The following is a 15,889-nucleotide window of genomic DNA, read 5'->3' on the forward strand; positions in this document are numbered from 1 at the left end:
GTGACACCTTTAAATTTTGAAAGAAATTTTCTACCACGCGTTGTAACTTTATTAGAGAAAGACTTAAAGGTTCAGTTTGTATGACAATTGCGAACAATAAAGTAATATTTGATTAGATATTGAGTCTTTACCTTAAGGTGTCCGTCTTTACCGCCCTTCCCCTACACCAACGGGTTTTCATTGGATTATATTATTGCGAAATTGTCTCACTACGTGGCCTAGCGTATATGTAATACTCTTATATAGGCTATATCTTGCGCTGCTGACTATCTAGAAAGTTTCGGTCTTCGGGAAGGTTGCCCAAATGACTGCTACCTTCAAGTTGGTACGAAAAATAGCGCAGAACTCATTCGTGGCGCGTATATGTAGTATTCCTCTACAGAGTATCTTACGATGCTGACGTTCAATTTTATTCGCTAGCAACATTTACTGCCTGCAAAAAAATCTATCGTGCTAATCTACCAACTACTAATGCTACTTCCTAAATAGCCAGAGAAATCCTACGAACTCACTTATTCAATTAGTCTCAGTCACGTTAACACATTTCCAGCTACTTTCTAAACATTCTTAATGATTCATGAACAATTATATTTTTTGCATTTTTATCACAATTTTTTTTTAATCGAAACTTGTAACAACTTAATAGGCATTTATGTCACACAGCATTAATAATGTGAAATCAACGGCATATGTAATGTTACTTTTAGTAATTCAGCTTTCTCGTGTTGCAGTATATTTTTCATATCTGTTGCAAGTTAAATGTGAGCAGTGAAAAAATTCTATGGAATTTCATCGGCTGCCAACGTTGCATTTTGCTGAGAATTTTTATAAGCGACCAGCATTATGTTATAAAACGAGCTTCCAGCTAGTTAAATAACCACTGTCACTTAAACAACCTTTCCGTAGAAAGCAACTTCTTGTATATTACCAAAATCATGCGTTATGGGAAACACACAAAAAAATCACAAATACACTAGCGCCGTCCGTTGAGTCAATTCTGCATTCATTTGGCAGTCATTTAAGTAACTTCCCCGAAGACCGCAACTTTCTAGATAGTCAGCAGCGCAAAATACACCTAGTCTAAGCATATTACACATACCCTAGCACCACGTAGTGAGTCAATTCTGCGCTAATTTTCATGCCCTCTTGAAGGTGGCAGTCATTTGAGCAACCTTTCCGAAGACCGAAACTTTCTAAGTAGTCAGCAGCGCAAGATACAGCCTGTCTAAGCATATCACATGTACACTAGCGCCACGTAGTGAGTCAGTTCTGCGCTATTTTCTATGCCATCTTGAAGGTGGTAGTCGTTTGAGCAACCTTCCTGAAGACCGAAACATTCTAAGTAATCAGCAGCGCAAGATACAGCATGTAATCTAAATATTACATATACGCTAGCTGAACAACTTTGTCGAAGACACCAACGTTCTATACTGTCAATATAACGAGTTCTTCCATGTTGGAACCAATTAGGTTAATTCCCATATGCTACGTAGACTCCATTAATACGGTTTCCATTGACGCGGTCCCTATTGCGTTCTTATTGGGGATATACAGTAATTGTAATTCGCGATGAGGTTAGTGTTGTGTGTGTGTTTTATGTTTTATGTTCTATGCTGAGATGATTTTGAAGTGCATGTGCCCATAAGCAGTTTTCTCGTCAGAAAAACATTTTTGTCGATGGAACTGAGTTGCATATTGAAGATTATCGATAATGTAAGACCAACAATAATTTATCCTAGCAAATTTCTAACATTTGAAAAATTGCAACTAAAGAGCTATTAAATCCTATTTACTAACACACTCAAAGTAATCATGGTAGCCATGAATACATGATGAGAGCTAATTTCTTGTTAAATTATAGCGGTAGCTGTCAAGCATTGACAAGCATAATCGGTTTTATCGCAGCTTTCTCAGAGTGTAATAAGGCTACCTAACCATAAAAAGGTCATAAACTACCCCCGAAGTGTGGTCCCCTTGGTTGGAAGGCAGTTCTAAAGCGGTCATTCAGAAGTTCTGGTGAAGCTCATAGTTTTAATGGCGGTTTAATGAAATTGGTCGTGAAAACCACTAGAGGAACGTATTAAAATCTAGAATTGTTACTTGGGATAATTTTACTGAAGTGAAAGTCAATTTAGACGTGTATTGTTTTTGGATATAGGGGAGTGTCGTCGTGGTTGGGCCACGTTTTGGAGTTCGCCCATAACTTTCGTTTCAAAAGAAATTTTGGAAATCTAAATACATCGTTGCAAAGGTCTTAGAATAAGGTATATTTCCGGAAAGTTTTGAACTGATTGCTTGAAAAATAAAAAAGTTATAGGCATTTACGTGAAGACAAAAAATGTTGTCATAGTCGGGCCATGTTGTACAGGTTGGGCCACCGCAGAAAATCTGCGACATACGTATTGAAATTCTACATAGAGGCATGAAAAGAATGAATTTCGTGAACAACGGCTCATATAGGTACAAATACCCTATTTTTAATTGCATTTTTGTGAAATTTTGGCGATCTTGTAAAATCAATATTGCTACAATCGCCTTTTCCGAAGTGTACAACTACAAAAAAAAAACTACAAAAATCTAGGTATTTATCGTATTAATTTTGCTTTATTTCATCACATTTTACGTGACTGACATTCTCTATCGATTATTACGCTTCTGCGCTTAAAACTATGGTGGCCCAACCATGACTACTCAAGTGGCCCGACCTTTACAAATAGCGCTTTTCTAGTATTTCACCTTAGCCTTCCCAAACACTTGGAGAGGATTTTTCTATAGTCTTCGTGTGCAGCACAACACACTTCATACTTTTTTCAAAAATTATCTTGATAATTACCTTTCATGAATCATTTCTTGAAGAAAAGTTCATTGCGCCTGGAAAACTTTTTTTTGTAAGATTTAGTCATTGAATTCAGTACGGGTGTTTTGAATACAGGATTAAAACTCAAAATATTGTGAAAAGTTAGCTATCACAGTAAGAAGTTGTACAATGGTTGTATCATAGATATCACGAGTTACTAAAACTTTAAAATCGTGATGGCCCGACCATAACAGTGGCCCGACGATAACGACAATACCCTACTAGAGCTCCTTTTTACACAAATAAACCCCGCTTCATTCCGCAAAGATGTGTGATAATATTTTATCGCATAGGTATTGTTTTCGACTATATTTAATGCAAATTATTGCTGCTCGTAGTCTTTTCGTCATTATTTCGTCATCTTTTTGTCGTCTCCTTGTTGCCTTTGCTTCGTATAGGTCATCTCTTTGTCATCTCTCTGTCGTGTTTCTGTTGTCTCTTTATCGTACTTTCGTCGTTTTTTGAAGTCTGTTTTTGGCATTTTGTGGCTTATTTTCGGTCGTCTTTTCGGTGTTATTTTACTACCTTTTCTTCGTTATCTTTTCATCATCTCTAGTCCTGTTTGTTCTCATAACAAAAATGTTGTCTTCTACTTTTCTTTGATTGTTTTTTTGTTCACCGTTTGACGCTTTCTAAACAATTCCACAAACACGTACATTTTCTGTAAGAAAGTTTAAAGTTCAGTTGAAAAGTCTTGAATTTTTTAGATAAGCTATAAGCCATAAGTTTTTTTATTTTTCGCAGTAGGTAAATATTTATATTCTCAAACATCAATCGGGGACGTTTGTTCCGAATCGGTTTGTAAACTCGCGTGAAATATTTGAAGTGTTGAGAAGATTCAAAAAGCGGGAGAGATAAAAATGCAACAATGCAAATGACCCTACACAGGAATGTCAGGAATAACAAATAAGGCAAAAGGCACAAAAAAATACCACTCCAAAAAGTAAACCACAAAATTACACAAAAGCTTACGAAAGTGGTCGGAAAATAGGCATTAAATACCTGTCCGCGGCACGTCGCTAAAATTGTTATGTTATGACACACGTAGTGGCACACACGTTGCAAACATTTAATAACGTTTATCGCAAGCGATGTGGTCGACAAATATCCACCATTCCACCCCTGCCTGTCCTATTATGGGATGGCGGTACATCCGCAGGATGATGGCAGGATGTCAGTCACGAGTCGCAACAGTGTCATACGGTGGCCGACCAACGAACGAACGCTCTGCTGGCTGGTGCTCGTTTCTACCGCAGTCAGACGGACGGCTGTCAGGTGTTGCCTCCTCAGTCCTGGACCGGTTGGTTGAAGGGAATCGCAAAAATTAGTAAAGCTGGAAGCGGTAAGCAGAAAACTTCCAGAGTGCACTCGCTTAACGAGTTATCAGACTCGAGAGGAGCTTATATGGTACCTACGCCAGCCGGAGACGACGGCTTACAATCTGTGTTTTGCTGCTGGCTCTCATCCACATCCATGGGAGCCTCTTTATGACAATTTCGATGGGGTACGTACGGTTCACATTCGCCGTAGAAGTGCAGAACCCTCGGTCGGGTACAGGATGTTGCACCAACTGACTAAAGAGTAAGTACGGTGAAGAATATCGGATAATGGCATTTGAGATTGGCAGTTTTATCGCTGCATGGTGCAAAAGTTTTCGCTGTTTTTTCCCGCGCTGCAGCCGCTCTGCTGATGCCGCGGGGTGCGTCGAGCGACAGGCGCGCTTTTTATAATAAAAAGTAAAGGTATTTTGCTATAAGTTGCTCCTACGGAACTGTCCTGATGAGCAGTAAATCGGATTGATGGCGGGTAACCTAAGTGGCGGTAACGTATGGTGAGTGTGTGCTGCTGTAAAAGTTAGTTGATTGTGTTTGTTTGTTCGTTTGAAGGGATTTCCCTGGTTTGTGGCTAGCGTTTGTGGGTGGAACGATTTTGTTACTTTTAGTTATCTTCATAAATATTACGAGGGAAACGTACACAAGTTGATGGCAGTTTTAGCTGGAACCCGAAATTTAGTATATAACACTAGTCGAAGAGACTATTCATTAAAGAGTATGAGATAAAGCTGTTTTTTATGAACTCATTGGAAGTGCCACTTGCACCAAGGTTACTGCGATGAAGTAGTACGTGTTAGCTGGTGATAAACTGGGCGCCTCCATTGGATTCAAAGAGAAGGAAGCGCATGGTTGTTTTTCCAGTCTGAAATCATGATCTAAAATAATCATTTCCCAATAGTAGATTTAGTCAGTAAATCTCTCAATTACCAGTAAATAGTTCAGTTTTCGAAATATGGAAAGCGTTCCGCTTTAGGCAATTCCAAAAGCCTTAAAACAAGTGCTTGTACCGGCAAACAACCAGAGAATGCTCCCACATATTTCATAGTGAAGCTCTGTAACTGAAACGGATCTCACATCGAGTGAAGAATTAATGCTAAAATTTCAATTCCACAAGGCGTTCGTCGTGGAAATTCGCAACAAGATCCGATTCCGTGTCGTGTTCCGTTCCATTCCGTTACGGCTGCCTGCCGCGGTAACCACCTTTTGACGTTTGCCCAGAGTGTCCCACTGTTTGATTATAGCATCAATTTTGTAAGCTACCCTTCCCTTCGCTCGGGTCTACCACCTTACTTCTGCGATGTTGTAAATTTCCCTCCTCATGACATCAAATAGCTCCTAGCGGCCAATAAACAATATGAATTGTCAGAGCACCTTTTCTGCCCGTCTGCCTTGCGCCAGCGCCCATTCCCGTGTACCACCCCTGACAATAGTAGACAAAAGCATTTCTCAAATTACCTGATATTGTAAGTAATCCCAAAAGCATTCCGATGAAGCTCCTCATCGTTATTCCGCCGGCTTGACTTCGAAACGTTTGCTGTGAACCGGGACAGCCACGCTGACGACGCCGGCGAGGATGAAGTTTCTTCGCTTTGTTCGGCATTAAATTAAATTTTGCATCCACAGCGGCTCGCTGCCACTCGGCGGGCGTCTCCCGGTTACCGCCCACGGCAGTTACTCACCAGGCGTCCCAGCCCGGCACACTACACTGGCACTAAACTCTCGGTTATTTCTCGGGCTTCTTTGAGCTCGCTTTGCTTTCACTGTGATGTCACTTTTGATATATGTCTGCTCTGGTATACGTATGTGCTCCTGGAGAACTGCTACCGTTCGGGGCGATGCGATGTCGATGTTATCACAATCTGTTTTGGTTTTATTGTTCACTTCGATATCGCTTACACTGATTTAGACGTTGATGATGACGGTGGGTGGTGAATGCGGGCAGGGAATTTCATCAGAAACGTAACCTAATAAAAAGCAACAGGTTAGCAACAAGAGGACAATGATTAAAATTACTCGTCGGAAAGAAAGCAGAAAAAAGAGAGATCATAATCTCGCATTTAAATTGTTTTCGTTACAACGAGATCCGATCGAGGAAGAATTTCAATTTTCCGCCAACTTATAATCGCAAATTTGTTTCCACCCGTTTCTGTCTCGGAACGCAGTGTGCTTGTGTGGTCGGTGCCGGAATTTCGAAACCAGAAACAACCGGGAATAACGATGGCTAATCAAATTGTGTCCCCTTGCTGCTTCGAGCGGTCGTCTCGTCTCGTCTCGTCTAGTCGGTGAAACGTTGGTGCAGATCAGTGATAGCTGCCGCCGGCAGCCCATCCCGAGGCGGTGCAGCGATGAAATGTAATCATAATATCCTTTATACTATTCGTTAAAAAAATTCTATCCCTCTTTCTCTCGGCCAGCTGGTTTCGCTTATTTGGCTGGAAGCTTTCTTGGTTTTGTACGGTTATGGTTTTCTCATGGCTGATAGTTAGGGATATGGTTAGGCTCAAAAGAATTTACATTCCCTGACCGTAAGTAAGCTAATTTTATTTGAGTACAGAAAGTTCAATATGGTTTTATATCTAGATCAGTATCCACGAACCGTATTGCTCTGAGAGGCGCAAGGTGAACGTTCACTTAGATACTGATGGGCTACTGGCATTGTAGCAGCGTAACTACAAAAGATACAGCAAAACTTTATTTAGCAAAATTGTAGATAATAACTAGTTCTACAAATGTCTTATACATAACTTTGTCAAACTTTGCTCGGTTGAGACGGTACTATCGAATGAATCAAAATTGTGTCAAAGTGATCCAAACATCCCTGCGCAGTGCTATTACCATACTTATAGATGCATAAAAATCATCATTTTGGCAGTGCCAGTTCTTCATGGTAAAATGAGCATTCCAATATGCGCAAAATTTGTTTGAGATTTGCAGAAATTTAGATGGAAAAAGGTACGATTTGTCGATTTATGCAAACATCGCTTTTTTGATAAAAATGGTCAATAGACCATTATAATTCGGAACGGCTCAAATATTTTTCGAAACAGTAGTTCTTTGACAATTGACGAAGGGACGGTAGAAGGAAGTAATGAGATTTTAGAGTGAAAGAGAAAGAGCGGAAAGGTGAGAGGGGGAGGGGGGGTTATTAGTAGCTGCGCTTAACAAGTAGTCGACGTGACTGCTACCTTTGGTCCAATGCTGGAAGGTGCATGGGTCGAACCAAGCTATAATCTGAGATTATAACCGGATTCGAACCCACAACACCGGGCAGGGCATGTGGCTCGCCGGTACTAATGTTCCTTTGAATCACAGAGGCGCTGGATAGAAGGAGACTGCACAACCCCTCTTATTAAGCGCGCGATGTACCTGCAAACTCCACCATCTGGTGGGTTGGGTTATGTCTGTTCAAATGTCTGTTGAATATTACGCCATTATTCACAAAAGGGCCATAATATTTGACAGCGAAATAATATAAAGATATAATATAATAGTAAGAATAATTAGTTTTAGTCATGTTTTAGATAAAAAAAAGTGATTGCATGCAGTGCTTTCTTTAAACACATTCCACGCACTTGCAAACCAAAGGATCAAAATTTCAAATTCTATATTTGAACCCATATTATAATGTATGTGGAACAGTAAGTAAGAGTAAGATTGGGCACTCAGCTAGTAATTAATACAATGCAGTATACACATTTAGGTGTATTAAATCCAGACAATGACAACGTTTTGCTAAAGCGAATGTAATCCTGGAATTAAATAAAAAAGAAAACTTTCCAATTAAATTGTACTATGCATATTTATTCACGACAGATACGTATTTCGCCTACGGCTTGCAGGTTTTATCAGTGTCTGTTTTCGAACTAAAGCTAAGTTTTCTTTTTATTGAATTTCAGGTTTCGTATTCTACTAAGACGCTCCGAAAACTTTAGTCGTATATAATCGTGTAACATTTGCTTGTACTATAGGAGATTGAGTGAGTATTTGATGACTTTTTTACCGCTTGATCTGATTGATTTGACCACCTTCGAAGTTACTCCCGAAATGATTATGCAGGCCGCTAAAAAAACTGAAAGCTTCTTTTTCTGCGGGTCCGGATGGGATTCCTGCCATTGTTTATACCCGCACTAACCTTATGGATTATACGTCGACTTGTATCTCGTACATGGAACAGAAGGTCCAACTCGATGTAGTGTACACCGATTTAAAGGCAACGTTTGACCGTATTAACCATTGAATACTTTTACGAAAACTTTCTCGACTTGGTGCATCACAAAACTTTACTGAGTGGTTATGCGGACGAACTCTACGTGTACAGCTCAATTCCTGTTTATCCACCCCATTTTCAAATAAATCGGGCGTACCACAAGGCAGCAATATGGGTCCATTACTTTTCTCTCTGTACTTCAATGACATCGCTTTGCTTCTGGGTGACGGTTGTAACCCAGCAAACCAGATATCGTATATTCATGTCGAGATTTAATCTTATATAAATGGATATCACATCGGACTCGTATAAATGTACACATGTTGTAAGCACATTGTGTAAATTTCATCGTATGTAATGCACACGATGATTGATATACGAATTAATAGTAAAAATCGTAAATAGGTCGAAAGATAATCGGGTTATGCTTAGCGAATATCGCACATGACGATTTCTTAGATTTAGTTACCAACAATGGCTATCATGAAGATGTAATCGTATTTAATTACAGTTTTCATCGGATTATGTTTTGCAAAATGTCTTATATGACATCGTTTTAGATTTATATACAAGCAGTGATAATCATGAGATTTTAGGTGCATTAAACTTGTGTGTAAGGGTGCATTGAACTTATTTTTATTGTGGCGGAATATTCAAAAAACTATTATCTGGTTTTGAAAAACTTTTACAATTACCTTTTTAACTATTTTAAAATGTTAATAATTCAAATAAGCCCGCCTAAATATTAAGCAGCAAGCATATAATGATTAAGTCATACTGACAAGACAATAAAAGATCTTTTTGAAAAAGCACTCTTTGAGGAGTTTGATTGTTTTTTGGCGTATTAAAATCACATAACGTAACGTTTTAAAAATTAAAAATGTTAAAAATAGAAACTCATAATTTTTTAGATATTTCTCTGATAGGTAAGTGAACGAACGGAAATCTTAAAATTTACTAAGGAGAGTATTTCTCAGAACTGGACAAGTCTAGATTATGATCCATTCCGCTAATCTAAATGCCTTAATATCAGTGCATCTTATGGCTTTTCAGAAGAAATGCAAATGCTAAGTGGAATTGGAAAAAGACATTCAGCATTAAACTGGTACAGTAAAAAATAATGTTTGATGCTTATTGTTGTAAGAAATTTTGAGCTGTCCTATAGCATCTAAATGTTCAGCATTCTATTTTAAATAACTTTTAATTTCTTTTTAAGAGCTTCTGAAATAACAGACAACATACAAAAATGTTTGAGCTTTAATAATATTATTTCTATGTAATCAAATATGAATATGCATATAACGTATTCTAATGTATATTTAGAACAATCTGTACCACGGAATGCTAACAAAGGTAGTGCATATCATTCCATGAAGTCAGCATTATCATTAAAATTAACGATCAAATGCAAACTTATTTACGACACTTTAATTCAGTCACAATTGACACAAACTCGTATGTCGGATGAGAATAAATCAAATCCGTACTTACATGTTCAATGCATCAGATAGGATTTCATTGCTTACATGTACGATGACTTCGGTTTAAGATGTGCAAAAATATCATTGAGGTACTGATGTACCAGTAGCTTAAAGGTAATGAACAAATACTGCGGTACGGGTGGTTCTTGGTTCTAAACCAGGTGAGTACAGCTTTGTTTTAAATGATATAAACAAAAAAGTTAAATATTGTGACAGGTCGATAATATCTGGAAGCTTATGAAAAAAAGCTTTCAGCAAAGCTTTTTCACTTTTTGTCTCATTGACTTTCAGGGCGAATATTTAGCTATAAATAGCCTGCTCTGTATGCAATTTTTGACACTTGCCATTTACCACATGGGGGAAGGCGAAGGGTAGAGTAGAAATATTATCGTAACTGTGTCGAAATGCAATCCAGTCAATCGGCTCAGTCGTATAAACTGTTTTGTTTTGTCGGCATTTCAATTATTCTGAAGAACTAAATCATGTATATCGCCTCCACTTTTGCATGTATATGCCGTTTCTGCGCATGATATATGATTTGATAAACCTTATATGCTGACGTTTATCTCATTTAGAATTAAGTTATACAGACCAAAATGTTTGCTGGGAAGTTAGTGTTAGTTAGTTATCTTGTTGTACGGTCAATTGAAGATTGTCGTACTCTGCAAAAGCTGCTGGATATTTTCGTGAATTGGTGTTGCAAGAACTGGTTGATCGTTAGTATTACAAAATGTAAGGTTATGACTTTCCAACACATTGCTAACCCTGTTATTTTCGAATACAACATTGATGGTCAAGCACTTGAAAGAGTTGAACATGTTAATGATCTTGGCGTTTTTCTCGATGCAAAACTTAACTTCAATCTAAATCGCTCGGCTATTATCTCTACAGCAACTCGGCAGCTCGGCTTAATTTCGAAAATTGGACGAGATTTTAAGGAACCATACTGCTTGAAGGCTTTGTTCTGTTACCTGGTGAGACCTCTATTGGAAAACGCGTGTCCTATCTGGACTCCATATCAACTAACCTGGAATTTACGAATTGAACGAGTGCAGAAGAGGTTCATGTAAAGATGATGGGGTTTTCATACCTACGTGAGGATGGCCTCAGCTTGGCCTAGTTCTGGTGTGAACCAGAAATGCACCGTAAATACGAAAGCTGAAACAATACGTAATTCAGCAACATAAAAGATAATAAATATATCTATGAATATTTCATACGTAACTTTTTGAAATTTTGCTTGTATAAGGTGGTATAATCAAATAGGTAAAATAGTCGCACAAAGAATGGACCAGCCCTAGTTTGAAGGAACGTTTTCAAATTATGTAGGGTGGGGCGCCACTAAACAAATCAGCTTTTTGATGCGGGACTACGTCTTGCTTTATTAGGGTGACATGAAAAAATGAAAGATTTTGAACGCTTTATAGATCAGTCAGTCGTGAACATATTTCTATGGTTTGCATATCATTTGAATCATAAAAGATGTACCAATTGTGTCGTTTCCATCAAAAGATTGCATTTCGCAAGTAAATCCTGGAAATACATTTTTCGGGCAAGCTGTTGTCCATTGACTGGATTATGCCTGTTGGCAACGCCAACCAGGAACAAATCAGATTCCGAATTTATAATCAAGTTTTATTTACCAGGATTAAAAATTTCTTGCAATGCACATAAGTTATTAAATAGAGTAAGTAAGTAGCACCCTAAGTATTTTACTTACGTTGTACACTTATTCCTTTCAACTTTTATTTTCTTCTGATGACTCTTGTATCTATCTTTTCTATCTTCAGAATTTCACCTGCTTTTAACTATCGTCTTCAATTTACTTCAATCTATCCTTCTCGCTATTCACTGTCGTGAGTGTGCAACTTATAATCTAATTTTAAGGTTAGGGTAAGAACTAATCGAGACCAAATGTTTATAATATTTTATCCTACCTGATAATTAGATGTAGTATTAGTTTAAGCTGAAGTGACCAGATTCGAGATTGGTTTTGGGGGTGGGCTCGTGATAAAAGATCATGGCATGGCAAGTGATCTGTTTCATTGGCGTCCGTGTGAAAACTAGTGTTTTATGACCGATAAGAATTCGGAGATACACAGGGGTAGGTGCCCCACCAGGCGGATTTTGCCGCAGTTTCAGCATGCATGCTACTATGGACAATGGACTTCAGTTCATCTCAAAAGAGCTGAGTGCACCAAATTGTCCCCGGGTTCACCCGGTATTGAAATACTGGGGAATAATGAAGCGAAAACTGAAGATGAAGCGAACAGTCATCAGCGACATTGGTCAGATGAGGAGCTCGAGGTGCCGGCTGGCCGGAGCCGTGGCGGGGGAGGGTATGCGCCTGCTGACGTGCGGTGTCAGCAGTAGGTTTTTTCATGCAATGTAACATAATTTTTTATGTTTCAACCGTAGAAACTTTTTCGAGTAAAAAAATAATCAATGCGGGACACTTTCCGGGACGCTTAGTAATCCGGGACAAGCCATTCAAATCTGGGACAGTCCCGCATAATCCGGGACGTCTGGTCAGCCTAGTTTAAGCTCACTTTAGATTTAAGGAACACTTGTATATAGTTTAAGTTTAATTTAATGTAGATAATAAGCTGTAATAATGATTATTTATCTCGCCACCACATCTGCACTTCTGATTCTTTTCTTTAATTTTTATCGAATTTATGATGACAGTGACCCACCGAGAGCTGCCCCATAAAAATATCTGCTGCTTTGCGTGCTGCGCGCAGGGTTGCTGTGCTACCGTGAGTCGCGCCGAGCGTCGAGTCGCAACAATGCCCAACCAATGAGGTACAGAGGGAGAGTACCCCATTAGGCATACGGACGATAGGCCTAATAGACGTTAGGCGTAATGGATGTTAGGCATAATGGACTATAGGCATAATAGTTAGTCAGTGTGGTGACTGCCAGTCACTTGACTGTTTTGCAGTCATTCGCTGCTCCAAACGGTAAAGGTAACTTGATCGAAACGAAAATGTTCAAAAAGGCTTAAGGTGAAATTAGTCGTCATCGATTCTGCCAATTTCAAGAGCAGTTTTTTTTTTGCTTGAAACAAAAATTCTGTTTAAGAAAATATGACTGAAGTTTTAAATTTTAGACATGAAAATACATTCGCTGTATTCAGATTGGCAAGAAGAATGTAGTATTTACATTTTTATAAAGAGAATCCAGCTTTTGGACCCAAAAACTGCTTCCGAAATTGGGCTCTCCGACGAAAAGTTAATGACTGCTTATTTCCCGTTAAAATGCATTCGTTCTACCGTTCAAAACAGCGGCATGACTGAGCAAGCTGGTAGTGGCGTTATGCATAGCGTTCGTATTCCACCACTAACCAGACGGTGTAAACACGTGTGAATTTGAGTGCGCTGTGGTGTGAATGCGCTAGAAAAAAGGATCGGCTGAAGCCCTGCTTCAGTGTATTTTTTTCCAAAAACAATCAACTGGAAATCACGTAACTCCCTGTAGAGAAGAACGTGTGGATTATTGTGAGTGTAACGTAATGGGATGATTACAGTGGTATACCGATTATATCTACACCTGTTTTAATCTACACCCGATTTTAGGTACCCCCGATTTTGTCTACCATTTGCACCCGTTTTTATCTACCTTTTTTCATTTCAACCATGGCGCAAATTCTGAATATTCTAAAGGTTTCATGAATTTATGCATAACAAAGAATGTTTCTGTGTACTTTATAGTTAACTTTATTGCATCTGTGGTGTGTAATTATACACAGAATTGGCGTAAAAATACTACCGTGAACGTACCATATTCTGCGCAGTCAAGATATTTTTATGATTCTTCCGCTATTCTAAGTATTCTAGATTTAAATTAACAACGTGGATAGCAGCAACGTGTAGTGGTACGGTCTATAATATCTAGTAAAAAATATGGGAATTATAGGTCGACCAACAATTTAGTATATTTTTCGTTTTGTAAACTTATCCACGGTGCCTAATTCTGCGCACTTTCTTGCCCATATTCCTAATTCTGCGCATGTTTGCTCCTAATTCTGCGCGCCCAAAAAGTGAAAATAAATACTCCAGCCATGCTGTTTATGTCTTTATACGCTGAAAGCACACCAAAAAATCCGGCATTAGCCATTACCATAATTAAATCCATGATCCGGCCTTCTTGTGCTGTCCGGGTGGCAAAGGAACATTGTTATCATTTTGATTGCCTCATTTCAAATATTTTATTCTCGATAACGTGAAAGGCGAATTGATTCGGGTTTTCATTACACTGTAGACTAATACTAAAAATTGTGTTTTCATATAGAAACCATTTCCCCACGCTCTGACAGTCCCATGAAGTTGGACATTAAAAAAATAGAAGACATGGTTTCATGAATTGGCGCTCGTAGGTTCGGACCCCGAGACACAGCACAGGATGCCAATCAATGCAAGTTAAAGATTCTACTTGAATTTTCATGCATCTATACCTCAGCCATTGGGGTGAGGTTGCGTATTCTTTCGCGATTTCTTCGTAGGATACATTACTGCGCAGAATTTGGAACATGAATAAAAAATCTGTGCCTAAATCTGCGCATTATTGCATCGCATTTTTCTAAGGAAATCAATGCATGCAATCACTCTTTTTATCTAAAACATGACTAAAACTAATTATTCTTTTTAATTATACTGGGTAATTTGATCATTGAAAAGAGTTTCGATCATAAATTTGTTAATTTTCTAGAAGGACAATCTTAGCGTTGGTGCTAACGACGATGTTTTCTTCCATACAAAATACTTTTAGTTTCACGTTAAATTATTTCGCTCTCAAATATTATGGCCCGTTTTGTGAATAATGGCGTAATATTCAACAGACATTTATAAAAAAATAACGCAATGATCATAGTTATGCACAATGTTAAAAAATACTTATATAAAGAAAAATACGCAGAATTAGGAGCTGCGCAGAATTAGGAGCGGTCACGGTAGTAACAAATACGTAAAGTAATATCTATTTATTTTGCAATGCAGATTTTTAATATTTTATAATGATCCTTTGTGAGATTTTTCTATACCGTAAGACTAACGGGCACACCCCCTTGCCGCTGGGAACTATGGTTTGGCCTTAAAGGTTCTTAAAGGTTTAGTGCTCTTGAACCATTGAGCCCATTTCAATTATTCTGTTGCCAAGAGAAAAGTATTTTGATGGCCTTTTGAGAGGAAACGTTGGACTGAGGTTCAGTTTTTTTTATGATCGCAAATATATTTTTTGTAGGAGTCTTGAATCACTTAACCCGCTTCACAATATTCGTTTTTTTGTGTTTTCGTTATCTTTTCAATGGAAGGCTAGTTGTTTACCTAAGATATCAAAAAATTTATTTATTAATTTGCTTTTTTAATAGGGCCTTCAAACGGTACCCGTATTGATTGGAACCGTACTTTAACCAGAAATATTATCTTCTATCTTCCAATCTAAGACCATTTATGAAATGATTGGGTACCGTATCTAAACTGTTTCCTGGTATAATATCAAGTATATTAGCTATGGTTATTCTTCAAGTAACCATAAAAAACAATAGGTCGTTAAGAATGTTAACCATACGAAAACGAGTAATTTTCCCTACTGCTTTTTGAAGCGTAGGATATGAAGAACATAATGATAAGGGTTGAACCATAATATAAATAGTATCGTCGTTGAAAAATTCTGCTTTTGGAATGTACTGTAACCTTTGATCTTACGGTGATTATAAAGATTATTATTATGGTTATGGCCATTTTCAAAATTGTTTTCGTTTATGCGGGTAGTTGGTTCGACGAATATCAAAGAACAGATATGTAACATTTTGAGTTTTTGAGATAACTTTTTTAAGAAATAAAGTTGCGAAAATGCATTGAATTCGCATGGTGTTTTGTTTTTACCTACGCATTTTTTTGCCAAAAGTGTCCCTTCAATGACAAGTAAAAATAGAAACCATGCGTTTCCATTGTATTCTACTCACCATGAAAACCCAAAAAGCAAATATTTTCAATGTTTTTGCGATTAT

At 38.1% G+C, this 15,889-nt stretch overlaps 1 protein-coding gene across 1 annotated transcript in view; it reads right to left on the reverse strand.

Moving 5' to 3' along the window:
- Nucleotides 1-5,791, reverse strand: part of LOC128739259 (uncharacterized) — a 48,518-nt gene extending 42,727 nt beyond the window's left edge. Inside the window, exon 1 of the mRNA XM_053834737.1 lies at nt 5,647-5,791. Within this exon, the coding sequence (XP_053690712.1) occupies nt 5,647-5,791 (145 nt within the window). The remainder of the gene's footprint in view (nt 1-5,646) is intronic.
- Nucleotides 5,792-15,889: the final 10,098 nt, after the last annotated feature.

Source organism: Sabethes cyaneus, chromosome 3 (assembly GCF_943734655.1).
Source record: "Sabethes cyaneus chromosome 3, idSabCyanKW18_F2, whole genome shotgun sequence".
Taxonomy (NCBI): domain Eukaryota; kingdom Metazoa; phylum Arthropoda; class Insecta; order Diptera; family Culicidae; genus Sabethes; species Sabethes cyaneus.